Here is a 14,308-nt window from a genome sequence, read left to right as displayed (position 1 = left end):
CAGAACGTGATGCAAAGAATAAAAAAAAAACATGCTCCATTGTATTATGGCCCTTACTGAATTAAGGATAAAAATGGGCAAGTAGCTTACAAGCTTCAATTGCCATCTCATTCAATAATACATCAAATGTTCTATGTATCTCAATTGAAGAAAAAGATTACAAAACACAGTGAGGCCACAACTGAATTTCCAGGGTCTGCAGCACCCCTACCTACACTTGTAATGATACTTGATGGGAAAATGATCAAACAAGGAAATAGAGTTGTGACTAAATGGCTGGTATAGTGGAATGGGGGAACAGCTGTAGAAGCTACCAATATTTGCAAACCATATCCGACTGGCCTTGAAAAGCCCCTCACCAAGGTCGATCAACTCTAGTTTGTTGATATCGGTCCTCACTTTAGGAAAAAATAGTAGGTCGGTCTTCTTGAATAAGATAAGGGCGATCGGCCATAGTTTCAAGAAAAGTGGATTTTCTTTCCATAAAAACCAAAACACAAAAAAAATTACACATGAAATGACATGATCTCCTGACCTCCCAGTTTGTTACCTCTGTAGCATGTCTCTAGAGTGTCAATTTTGATGATGCAATCTTCCTTCCCCCAAAACTCGTAGTCGAAGCTCCTTGAACCCAAACAAAGAATAAACTAAGAAGTTTTTGTAATTTCAATATAATGCCACCGGATTGAGATGATATGGAAGCAAATCAAGTCTATAAGTATGTTGGAGTGATTATTTAACTGAATGGGTGGTGATCTCTTTCTTTTTCTCACTTTCTCTCACTAAAAATAAAAACAAGAGAGATAATCTATTATTTCTTCCTTAATCCTAAGAAATTTGTGGAATAAAAGATTTAGCCCCCCTTCTTTAAATACCAAAATCCTATTTATAGTGAAAAAAGTGAGGTTGACCCACAATAGTTGAAAGTATGGTGAGGCATGACCTTTTTCTTAATATCAGAGCTGATTTTCTATTGATTTGAAAAACTAAGGCCGATCGGTCTTGCGTAGAAGAGTTGGTGATGACATATCACGTTTAATACTCACACTATTGAGATATTTTGGACTTTTGGTGAATGGCTCATCGAACTTAATGTTTAAAGAAATTAAGGACGATGGGAATGAGATAAAAATATTGCATACTTTTTCTTTTGTTCGTTTCTTAGAACCTTTAACCCGCCATTTTGAGGCGGTTTCATATCGGATCAAACCAACAGCTCAAGGTTAACCATATACACATCATCAAGGCGGAAAAATCTGTGCTCACAATTTCCTCAAAATCTATCCATCATGTGGTGTATAGCCCCTAATGACCAAGTGAGTTTTGTATCTTTTGATACTACCATCAACCTTTCGTTTTACTTTAAGAACCCAGTTTCTCCCAATAGCTTTTCGTCCCTCTATTAGATCAGGCATCTTTCAAACTTGATCTTATAGAAGCCATTTCTTCTTGAACTTCCTTAATACATTTGCATTTTCTAGAGCATGCGAGAGTCTTTTTGATGTTGCTAGGCTCTACGTCATCCTATGGAGTAACTAAAAGAGTTATGGCTTCAATACAGAATCGTCGATGTTCAACTTTTTATCTTTTAGTACGATGTGGTTGCGAATCTTGATAAACAAATCTCATATATTTGTTATAATTCAGAATACTCCCACTTGAACCATGTTCCATGTAGTCATGAATCATACTCTTACTTACGGTAGGATCTGGTTCATTCGAATCATTTTGAGGTATTGGAACATGTTTTTATTCCTTAAAATTTCTCCTACTCCAATAGAGAGATCAATTCAAATCATATTCCTCAAATAAAGTGAGATCATGGTCAACTGCCCCTAACGTAGAGAAATTGTGTTCTATAATAAGACAACATCTCGTTATTCGAATCCATCAACCACCCTTCTTTATTTTCTTCCATTCATTTTCATACGTGTGGGTATCTTATAAAATTACTCTTTTTTACCTCTTGGGCCTACTTTCCCAAACTTGCTTGAGGCATCATTACCGAAAACGGTGCAACCCTATGGTTTAAGTTGACTTAAAATGAGTTTGTGACATGTCCATAACTTATATAGAATGGAGATGAAAGACTTGGAGGGATTCGATTCATGACATAAGTGTTCATAAGCAAAGGCATCTCCTTAATAAGAAATCGATAGATTTTCTTCATCCATCATAGACCTAATCCTATTGATAAAAGCTTTATTTCTCCTCTCGGTAAGACCATTTTGCTGTGAATTTAGCAGAATCAGAAACTGATGTTCAATTCCTTTTTCATCACATAAAAATTTAAATCCATCTCAAAGATATTCCCGACCATGATCACTTCTGAATGCTTTAACTTTTCTATCTAATTGTTTCTAAAAAAGGTTCATAAACTTTCTGAAGTAGTTTAAGGCTTCAGATTTGTGAGGTATCAAATAGACGTTACCATACATGGTATAGTAATTAATGAAAGTGATGAAATTGTGGACCCCATGCATAATCCTCACATTCATGGGACCATAAATATCATAATTGACCAACTTTACTAGTATTTTTTTTCCAAACGATTTATTAAACATTTTTCTATTAAAACATGACTCACAAGGGGAAATTCAACTTTATTTAAACTTCCTAGTAAATCCTTTTTGGCTATATGGTTTGGTCTAGCATGACATAATAAAATATCTTTATCACACACATGAGAAGAAGTAGTATGATGGGAAAAGAACTACAATTGTAATTGCTTAAATCGACATCCAAAAAAGTTAAACCGTTTGTAATATAACAAGAACCATAATATTTATCTTCCAAACACAATCTTAAACTTTTATTCTCAAAACAAAAGTTGAATCCTATGTTCAACCTTGCTATTATAAAATCAGATTCCTTCAAATCTTGAAGCAAACATGACATCATGCATGAGGAGAGTCTAACTAGTGTGAAGAGTTAATCTACAGGTTGTGACCCCTCACGCTTCAAGTCTTGAGTTGTGGCTTCTTGATCCAATTGGGAAATGTTGAAACTCGACGAAGACATCTCGATCCTATCATATGGTGTGTTGCATCTCACAGGTCCCAGGATCGAAAGCTGGCTCAGATACCAATGAAGAAAATTATTTACATATATAATTCGAGTATAAATATGAGTAAATGATTACGTCGTGAAACATATATACCCATTGAATTGATCCAATGAAAGAAACGAACCGCGATCTTGTATTATCAAGTGAATTATACCTAGCCACATATTCCCACACATAGCCCCGGGAATAGACCGAAATACCCTTTACCTAAAGTTTCAAAAATCTCAAAATCTCTCAAACACCCTAAACTCTATTCGATTAAATCCGGCCAAATTTCTTAACCAAAGCATGGATCGTGGGAGCGGCGGTAAAGACAAAGTAAAAATGGTATGATTTACAGTTTTATTTTGTCGATTTTTGGTACGTTTTTTAATCTGTTCGATCAATGGGTGTTTTTGCGGAATCGGGGGTGAGACGTGAGCCAATCACGTCCGCACCATAGGTGCGGCGCATGAACATCACCCCGCAACACAAGTGCAGGCGTGATAGCGTTATGCCCGCACCTATGGTGCACGTGATGTTCATGCGTCGCACCATAGGTGCGGGCATGAGGCTATCACGCCCACACATATGGTGCCGCGTGATAGGCTCACGCCCGTCCCTATTTGGGGCTTCTTTTTTATTTTTTCAAAATAAATTTTATTAAAGTTAATTTTTAATAATTGTTATTTGTGTAAATTAATTTGATTATAATTTTTATGTTATAATTGTTATTTTAATAATTGTTATAATTGTTATTTGTTTAAATTAAATTAATTTAATTTGTATGTTGTAAATTTTATTTTGTTTAATTATAGTTAAATTTAGTTGTTGTAAATTTTATTTTGTTTAATTTTATTTTATTTAAAATTGTATGTTGTAAATTGTATAATGTTAATTATATGTAAATTTAGTTGTAAATTATATTTTTGTTTAATTTAATTTTAGTTAAATTTTTATGTTGTAAATTGTATAATGTTAATTATTGGTAAATTTAGTTTTTGTAAATTATATTTTTGATTAATTTAATTATGGTCAAATTTTTATGTTGTAAATTGTATAATGTTAATTATAGGTAAATTTAGTTGTTGTAAATTATATTTTTTAAAATTTAATTTTAGTTAAATTTTTATGTTGTAAATTGTATAATGTTAATTATAGGTAAATTTAGTTGTTGTAAATTATATTTTTTTAATTTAATTATGTTTAGTTTTTTATGTCTACACGGAGCAGGAGACTGTCGCGTGGAAATCTATCCCGTCATCAGCTCGTCGTCTAGATATGGATGCGGAGGATACACCACGTCATACGAGACTGCGTGGTATTGATGTATCAGGTCGTAGACGGAGAGGGACTGCGACGCAGCAGGTGCGAGGGGCTTCGATTGAGCAGGCTGTGTTGGATCAGCCCGAGATTGGGGGAGCGGAGGCGGAGGCGGATTATTCTGATGACCGAGATCCTGATCTTGATATTATGGATGAGTATTTCCAGGAGGTAGCCGAGGCACAACGACGGCTGGTATCTGATGGTGATGGTGATGGTGAGGGTGAGGGTGACGATGTGCAGTCGACCCAGAACTCGAGCAGACAACGCAGAGGTGGTCGCTTTGCGAGTATATATATTATTTATAGGTTTAGTATTATTTAAATTTTTAGTATAGTATTTATAATTTTAGTATAGTATTTAAATTTTTAGTATAGTATTTATAATTTTAGTATAATATGTATAATTGTCGTATTATTTAAATTTTTAGTATAGTATTTATAATTTTAGTATAGTATTTAAATTTTTAGTATAGTATTTATAATTTTAGCATAGTAGTTAGTATAGAATTATTTAAAATTTTAGTATTATTTAAAATTTCAGGGACCAGCAAACGTCCCAAAACTAGTGAGGACCACAGCTGGCTCGTTTCTAGGACAGTGGATGGTGGCCCCATTAATGGTTCCGTGATTTCTAGTTTTCTAGGACATGTTGCCTCACGGATGCTGGGAGAGGAGCTTCGATCGTATCTGACATGCTACAACAGATCATTAGCATGTCAGAATTTGGTGTTATGGTTACGTGGTGCGACACACAAGGTAAGAATAATTTGGTCAAAAAATTATTTTACTTATTATTTTTAACCCTAAACCTCATAAACATTCAGTAATTGTATAAGTGTCATTTTTACAGCTGCAGGATATGGTCGGGAGGACTGGGTTGTCTCACCTCCAATCCACCATGTTCAAGAACCTGGAAGCGCCACTGATATCTACGTTCATGGAGCGGTGGCAGCCCGATACAAACTCCTTCCACATGCTGTTTGGGGAGATGACTATTCTATTGCATGATGTATGACATATTCTGCGTATCCCGGTCCACGGTCAAATGGTCTTCGAGTCAGGCAGTGCTGAGCGGTTGCATGCCATGTGTATGATGATGTTAGGGTTCAGTCAAGAGGAGTTGTTATCGTCAGTCCGACATTATTGGAGTGGTGGAGGTGTTTTTGTTGATGTTATGGCAAGACTTACCCGCAAGGGGGGGGGGTCCGGATGACGAGACTCGAGCCATAGCATGGATGTGACTTATGTTCGGATCCACCTTGTTTGTCGACAAGAGTGGCGATAGGATCAGGCCCTCCCATCTCCTTGAGGTTCACGGCAGTGTCAGATGGGCAACTGGACTTTCTTGGGGGTCTGCTACACTTGCCACGTTATATCGGCAGCTGAGGATAGTGAGCAGAGGAGAGTGCTCAGGTATTTGTGGATGTTTGACCCTCCTCCAGTCGTGGATATATGAGTATTTTCTGGTGTTCCGATCCCATCGACTGCCACTCAAGATCCCAACTGATTCTGCATGGACGTGCAGATGGGTGGTCGGGATTCCAGGTAGGACGGCCACCCGACTCGAGACCATACGTGCACAGTTGGACCGTATGACGGCAGCCGAGGTATTTTATAAAATTTTAGTATTACTTATAGTTTTATTTATAATTTTAGTATTATTTATAGTATATTATTATTTATAATTGAGTATTATTTTTTTGCAGGTGACGTGGTTGCCTTATGGTCCAGTCGCCGACGACGATCAGCTTCAAGTGTCCTACGCCGGTTGGATACGGTGTAGAGACATTGTTGAGCCGTATATGCCTGATCGGGTCCTACGTCAAGTCGGATATGTTCAACCTATCCCGGCTGAGCGTATTAGACCTGATACTACATTCTGGTCATGGAAGTCTTTATCGTACAGGTTTGCGCATTCATCTGTCACAGTTGATGATAACTGGCGGAGATTTCCATCGACTCGTGACGTTGATCGGAGGAGATGCCGACCAGTTGGATACGATCCCACTGCTTGTGATGCGGGGTGCATGGAGTGGTAGAGACGATATTCACATTCTCATCTCCTTCATGCCCCTCAAGATGGGCCGGTCCGACATGCTCGCTCGAACAACGAATATGTAAGTTTATTATTATTTTGTTATTTATTATTGGTTTACATATGTTTGTTTTGTAATATTTATTTTTTGCAGTGGGTTAGCCGTTTGTGGCGTATCACTCAGCGGTCGGTAGCTGGGCGACATGATGAGGAGGGTCCACTTATTATGAGAGATATGGATGAGTTTATGGACGAGTGCGCCGGGCAGAGTGATATATGTTGTTATTTACTAGAACTTATTGGGTTTTAACACATTTTAACACTTTTGTAATTATATGTAATATTTTGTGTTTATTAATTAATTTTAGTGTTAATGTTGTTAATTTTTAATTCTAAAAGGTTAATCCGCAATAAACCGTATAATCCGAGTAATCCGCAATAAACCGTCTATTCCGCAATAAACACCCTAACTTATACATATATTTTTTTCCAACAGCCACGCGGGCATTGAGGCTATCACGCCTCATCTAGTGGTGAGGCGTGATAGCCTCACGCCTCACCACAAGGTGAGACGTGATTACCTCACGCCCGCGTGGCGGGAGAGGGAAAAATCCTCCATTTCTCACCCTAAAACCTCAAAGGGTATTTTCATCTTTTCATGAGGTTAGAGGTGGGAAATTGAGGCTATATTTAACAACACCCATTATCAATCACACAATTTTTACGCCGAAGTTGTTCGGAAGGAGTGAAATGGTAAGCGGAAGAAGTAATAGCAATTCTTCCGAGAGAATGAAATAATATTCAACAATAACATCATAGAAAATTAATAGTTTTGTCATATATTTTAGACAATGAAAAATGTAGGAGGGAAGTGGACTATCATATCCCATGTTATAAACAAATCATGAATATGGAATCGAATCTCTTACAATATCTACCAACTCCCAAAAAATAAAATATATAAAATATAAAATTCAATTTGACTTGGTAGCTCCACTCATAATTTTGAATTTTTAAATTATAGTCAAGACAGTCGATCATGTGATCCTTTTTATCAAATAAATAATGAAAATTATGACTATTAAATATTTCGAGCAATAAAATCTTTTATTTAGACACATTAAGCCATTGATTTTTCATCATTTGGTACATTAAGCCATCGATCTTTCATTTAGACACATTGAGTCATTGATCTTTTATATATGGTTGTATTATACCCTTCCGTAAATCAATTAATATATAGGTTTATTAAGGGCATGTTTGGTTAGGTTTGTATAACTGCAGCGTTTCGCATTTTCTCTAGACACTGCAACATTTTGGAGCTTTTCACGAAAAGCTCTCTTCATGAACAGTTGTTTGTAGTTACTTGTTATTGATAAAATTACCCTTCTTATTTCCACAAAATGTGCTTCAATTTTAACATTATTTTTATTTTTAGAACATAATTATCGAAAAACAAGGTTTTATTGTGTTCAATAAATATTTTATATTTTATTTAAATTATTTTTATTAATTTGTATAATATATTTTTTATTTTAGAATTTGTTATTTTTAGAACATCATTTGTTGTCATACCAAACATGCCCTTAATAAACCTATATATTAATTGATTTACGGAAGGGCCTAATACACCCATATATGAAAGATCAAGGGCTCAATGTGTCTAAATGAAAGATCGAGGGCTTAATGCACCAAATGATGAAAATCAGAGGCTCAATGTGTCTAAATAAAAGATCGATGACTTAATGCACCAAACAATGAAAGATCAGAGGCCTCAGGATGCTTTTTGCCTTATTATTATTATTATTATAGAACAATGGATAATTAATTATGTAATTACTTATTAGCTTTTTTTAATGCACAATTATTTATTAATTAAAAACTTAAATCCCGATGAATTCCAATATTTTTTTATAAGAATAAAGTAGAAACCTTCGCATATAAAATAACATTGAATTAGGGTCATTCTTGACCTATTATGCAACATGAGATGACAAATTTGGATTCCTTCATACATATTTTCTAATTTTTTTTTTAATTACAAGTTGATAGACTAGATGTAAAGAAAATTGTCGGACATCCCAACTAGGTTGACATACCCTAATGAATCTCCTAGTACTCCTAAACCCGAATTTTATTAAATGCAAAGAATAAGAACAAAAAGTTAAGAATATAACCCCAAAAGAAACTAACAAAACCGAAATTACTCTAAGCCACTCAAGTTATACATTCTTAACTTTTAAACACTTAACCGTTAATTAGCTACCACAACGCTCAATTCTCTTCAAAAAAATTGATTAAACACTAACAAATCAAACAAAAATTGATCAAACGATTGAATATGAATACAAACTAGAGCATAGATGATATCAGAACACTAACCAACCAAACTATATTAATAGAATAGAAACTAACAGACACCTTAAATTTTCACAATCAATTTTTTCGTTAAACATGAACCTACGTTAAAAGAAACAATTCCATTTACCCACTGATCCTAACTAACTAATGAAATGCCTAATTAATATCATTAGATTTGAGAAGGATTGAGTAACAAACTTTGAAAAAAATTAGTTGTAAAACAACACAGATTTAGATAGAAAATGAAAAATGAAGTAAATAGAAAATATTTCAAATCAAATCAAAACAATTGAAAATCAAAAGTTGAGAAATATTAATCAAATAGAGAATACTTAATCGGGTTTACACACAACATAGGGAAAGGAGACAGTTTTATAGCTGAGCTTTGGGGAATATACAGTGGCCTGAAGATCTCAGTCGAACAAGGGTATGACTTTATAATTGTGGAATCAGATTGTCTAGAAGTTATACAATTTCTCAATGGCCGCTTTCAACAACACCAACTCCACCCACAAAGAGTTCTTATCCAGGACATCCTCTCTTTCAAGAGTAAGTACACTGTTAATTTCAACCACATTTACAGGGAAGCGAACAAATGTGCAGACTGGCTTGCCAAATCGGCTCTAGTTTCTAGCAAAGGAGTAACTTCCTTCAGATGCCCTCCAAGCGGGATTCAACAATTACTACAATTAGATTATAGAAGCTTAGGGGATTGCAGATTGATTTCTGTAAATCCGCATTGATTTTCTGTTGTTTGCTTTTAGTAGTTTTCAATTCAAACAAAAAAAAGCAAAATGAAGATCGTAGTAGCAAAGAGTCAAAAAAAAAAAAAAAAAAAAAAAAAAAAAAAAAAAAAAAAAAAGAAGAAGAAGTAGAATAGAAATAAATGAAAATCATAAAAAGAAAGTGAAAATAACAGGCCTATAAAAAAAAAAAGGGCGGCCCTAGAGTTAAAATTTATAAATTAGCTTTTATAAACTGGGATTCAGAAATTTTAAATTAAAGTAGAAAATTATATTTTATATAAAAAATACTGATACCACCAAAAATAATTTTGGTGGTATAATTTCGTTATAGTTTTATAAATAATTATGATTTTTTTTTATGTAAGAAACCCTTAAAATAAAAGGTCCAATGATGTGGGCCAAAATTAAAGCAAAGTGTCAAAATTGAGTTATTAACAATATTTATTTATATGGTCGCGACAGGACACAGAAGAGATGGGAGGCCCCGACTGAGGGTTTGTGGAAAATGAATGTAGATGGGGCTTGTTTTAATGAGGAAAAGTTGGGTGGATATGGCTTTGTTCTCAGAGATTCAGCAAGTAAGTTTGTGGCGGGGGCGAATGGCATTCTGCAGTGTCAGATGGACCTGTTCCTTATCGAAGTCCTATCTTGTGGGGAAGCGCTTAGTTGGATAAAGGATACAGGATAAGAGAATATAATTCTGGAATCGGATTCTCAAACTCTAGTGTATACCTTAGGGCGAGAAATTAGAAGCAATTCGAGCGTGGATCTGTTAATTGGCGACTGTCAGCAAATGATACAGAATATTATTAATTGTTCTATTGTTTTCGTTCATCGTTCAGCGAATAAGCTAGCTCATACTTTTGCTAGGGCTGTTATTTCCTTGTCTGATCGTGGGGTTTGGGTAGATTACCCATAATTTTGCTTGTACTGCTCTTTCTTTCAATTCTTAGTAAAGTCTTCATTTTCAAAAAAAAAAAACAATATTTATTTATATGGTGATTGATATAGTAATATTGGTTGAAATTAGAAATGTTGAGTGACATCCAAATCATGTGGAGCAAAGATTAAGAGAGAGAAAAGGCCATAGAAGAAGCATGCCAATGCCAAACACTTCAAAATGAGCTGAAAGAGAATTGGAGCAGTAGATGTTGGTGCTAATTTATTTGGATTTTGGCTCCGGAAGGACAAGTTTCCATTTCTGTGTAAATGGATTCACCAATACTTCAGCTGCAGTATTTGTAAATTGTATACTGATAAATCAACTCCCAAGACCTATCCCGAGTAAAGCCTTAAGCTTAACTTTTACCAAATAATACAATTTCAACCTAATTAATGAAATATGCTTTTTGGTATGCAATCATGTTTTACCTACTTTCAAACTTCCAATGTTTTAACCACTTAAGGCATTCGGGCTGTTATGGTGGAAGGCGTGACGCATTCTGTCATGTATTCACTATACTTTGTGCAATCGTTTATCATAATCCAACGTTCCCTTTTTTTTCTGTACAGATGTTGGGATAGAATGTGGATATCAATCTACGTGGTCGAAAGATACCATTTGCATATTCAGGGAATATTTGTCATTTCAGATCAGACGGTTCCTACGATTCTTCTGAAGCCGAATGATGACATTGATATACGTGTAAGGAATGTTTTTCATAAAATATTCCTTGTGAGGCTAAGATTATCAAATTACATCAAGAACTTATTTTATTATTTTTTATTTCAAAAAGATTCTTAATTTTGATGAGCACGTGGATTGAAAGCACTCTAAATAAAAGACCTAGGTTAAGTCCCTTAGAATCAGATCTCGAGATAAATAAAATTTAGTGTGTATATATATATATATATATCTTAGAGCATATATAAAAAAAAACTCTTGGTGCACTCTCTATAAATAATTGACCTGTAATTTAAGAGTGACTAAGACATATCATCTCCAACAATACTCCTTATATTGATTCCTTATTTAGTATTTTATAATTAAAATTATTATTTATTGTGCAAAAGTGAGAGAAGAGTGACTCATCAATAATAATTACTAATAAAAAATAAATTAGGGAGGTATTGAGAGGTGGAGAGAGATGCTCTATGTTAAGAGAGAATAAATAGTGATTTAATGAGCTACTAAAAAACTATTAAAACTGGTGTTTAACTCTACATTCTCAAATTTTAATTTAAAACCCAAATTAAAGGGCAGTTGAAGTTGCTTTTACCAAACACAACTTAAATGTAATCATGGATCAAATTAAAATTCCAACTTCAATTAGCAAGAAAGTGGGTGACGCATAATATTCTCACTATTTATATTTCTAAATACTAATAGTCAAATTTGGCAAACCAAAGTATCCAATTACTATACGACTTTGATTGGTGTATCATGTGTTAACAAACATTAAAACACTATTAACCTCAACTATAAAAAATATATATATTTACTTTTACCACCTATTACTCCAACCATTCCCAAGTCACTTTAGGTATTTCATTCAAATTAAAAAATATAATTAATATAGAGTTAAATTAATTAATTTATATTTATTAATTAAAAAAAATTTCTCTTTCATATAATGGTTAGTGAATAAACCTTAAAATATTTAATGGATCAACACAAAAATTTAATGTTTGGACAAAAAAAACTAAGTTAAAAAACTAGAATAACTTATATTTAGAAAAAAAAACTAATTTACTAGAACCTTATATAAGAGAATAGAGGAAATAGTATTTTATTACATTGACTCTAACCTATACCACCTAACTTATTATTCTATGATATTAATCTCATAATGTGTTCACATTTGGTCAAATTTAGATATAAATTAACATATATATATATATAAAGAGATTTATTAAATGCTTGTGTTTGGCTAATCGTAATATTTCATCAATCTATTCAATTATCTCAAATTTTATATGATATTTCAAAACCGAAAACTTATTATTTCTCTGTTTTGGAGAGCTTAAGTTCTTCTTCACCCGATTAACACTGTTCTCCTTATATATGCACTAATTTGCGTCAAAATTGGATCAAACCTTATTGATTGCTATATGAACATATAGACTAAATGTGATAAATCAAAGAGTCAATATCACAGAATAATAATGGGTAATGGGTAAACTCAAACATTTTTGATAGGTCAAGTATCAAATAATACTTTAAGCCTTAAATTAATTATTCAAAAGCTGATTTGTTTACCATGACAGAAATCATGATCAGATACGGCGGGTCATCTAGATTTTTTGGGTATAAATAAAGTCCATGTGCAGCATGAACAATTCAGATAAACATATATAGTTTGAGTAATATGGCAACTTCAGGAGACAAGTATAGATCATTCTTACATGGAGAAGGAGAGAAGAACACCAAATGGAGATTTGGAGGCCCTCCAAACTACGATATTGTTAATAAACTCTTTGAACAAGGCAGAACTAAGGTATGTATCTTGAATTCTCATCGATAATACACTTTGATTTTCAGTCTCCACAATAATAATAAAAAAAAGCAATAACTTTTCAAAACATAAGGTGTGGGCAGCAGGGTCACTAGAAGAAAAAGTACAGAACCTGTTGAAGACATGGGAGATGGAAGTGTTCCACAAGGTTTGCTTTGATGATTATAAATCAATTGATCCCAACAACTACACTTTCAGCCTAAATGGTAAGAACCCATTTCAGATTACAATCAATAAAGAGCAGTTGAAAGAATTAATGGTTGGTTGCCTGCTGCAGGAATGAAAGCGGTAACATTAGAAGGAAAGAAGAAGCTTGGAGGAGGATACAATACTTTTCTTCAGACTTCACTACCAGTGAAGTACAGGGCGTATGATCCTGATAAAGAAACTGTAGATACATCTCATGTAGCTTTTACAACAGCATTTCCTAGAGGCTTTGCAGTGGAAATTCTCCATGTTTACTCAGGCCCGCCGGTGATTGTGTACAAGTTTAGACATTGGGGTTATATGGAAGGTCCTTTTAAAGGCTATGCTCCCACTGGAGAATTAGTTGAAATCTTTGGCATGTCTATCTTTCAGGTATATATAATATTTCTGCATTTTCATAATTTCTTTATCTTAGCATTATTGTCTGACTTTTTGGAAAAACAGGTGGATGAGAATATGAAAGTAGTGAAGGTTGAGATATTTATGGATGGTGGAGGATTGCTTGGTGGTCTTATGAAGGGTGCTACCATTGATGCAGCTTCAGCTTCAGCTTCAACTTGTCCTTTCTTGACAGGCACAGGATAGCTGAAGGAACCAATAAGGGTCAGGGATATTGTAATCTACCTTTTTGTATTTGGCAAATAAGATGCAAAAGATGTACAAGGCTTACTTGTTATTCAAATAAAAGTTTACATACTGAGTTTTGTCTGCTTTAGATGAGTTTCTGAACACAATTTGGAAATGGTGGAACTTAAATTTACTAGAATTGTAATATGACATCAATACAAATGGTACATGAACTATAAGTTTCTGCAATTCATATTCTCTGCCCAGGATGCAATAATATCCATAAATAAGTATATTCTGCACTGGCAATTCAATTTTTTATGCATATTTATATCTTATATGTTTTTACATTAAATTGGTGTAATTTGAGCTTATATATAATTGGAAATTTGTCTTCTTATCTACTTTTTCTCGGAGTCTTTGAGCAATAATTTGGAGTCCCATTGAATTCAGAAACGAAGAAAAACAAGAAGCAACCAAGTATGAGGGCAGAGAGCATCTCCAAGATAGCATCTCCAAGTGACTCTTAATTGACTTTAAGTGACTCTTAATTAACTTTAAGTGAT

The 14,308-nt window shown here is 33.9% G+C and overlaps 1 protein-coding gene across 1 annotated transcript; it reads left to right on the top strand.

The window, feature by feature from the left end:
- The first annotated feature begins 12,747 nt into the window (after positions 1 to 12,747).
- On the top strand, positions 12,748 to 13,890 carry LOC136235086 (pathogen-related protein-like). The gene is made up of 4 exons (XM_066024601.1): positions 12,748 to 12,950; positions 13,042 to 13,174; positions 13,246 to 13,547; positions 13,620 to 13,890. Exons 1-4 carry the CDS (start codon positions 12,822 to 12,824, stop codon positions 13,758 to 13,760), a joined length of 705 nt encoding a protein of 234 aa, XP_065880673.1. The 5' UTR covers positions 12,748 to 12,821; the 3' UTR covers positions 13,761 to 13,890.
- The last annotated feature ends 418 nt before the right edge of the window (positions 13,891 to 14,308 follow it).

Source organism: Euphorbia lathyris, chromosome 7 (assembly GCF_963576675.1).
Source record: "Euphorbia lathyris chromosome 7, ddEupLath1.1, whole genome shotgun sequence".
Classification (NCBI taxonomy): domain Eukaryota; kingdom Viridiplantae; phylum Streptophyta; class Magnoliopsida; order Malpighiales; family Euphorbiaceae; genus Euphorbia; species Euphorbia lathyris.
The sequence above is the reverse complement of the archived record's forward strand: the minus strand, read 5'-3'. Positions and strand labels throughout refer to the sequence as shown.

What these genes read in the sequence shown, in the direction of transcription:
- LOC136235086 (XM_066024601.1), top strand. Translation starts at nt 12,822, where the DNA reads ATGGCAACTTCAGGAGACAAGTATAGATCATTCTTACATGGAGAAGGA. An exon ending in TTGAACAAGGCAGAACTAAG is followed by an intron (nt 12,951 to 13,041) that starts GTATGTATCTTG and finishes TCAAAACATAAG; the next exon opens with GTGTGGGCAGCAGGGTCACT. An exon ending in TTGGCATGTCTATCTTTCAG is followed by an intron (nt 13,548 to 13,619) that starts GTATATATAATA and finishes TTGGAAAAACAG; the next exon opens with GTGGATGAGAATATGAAAGT.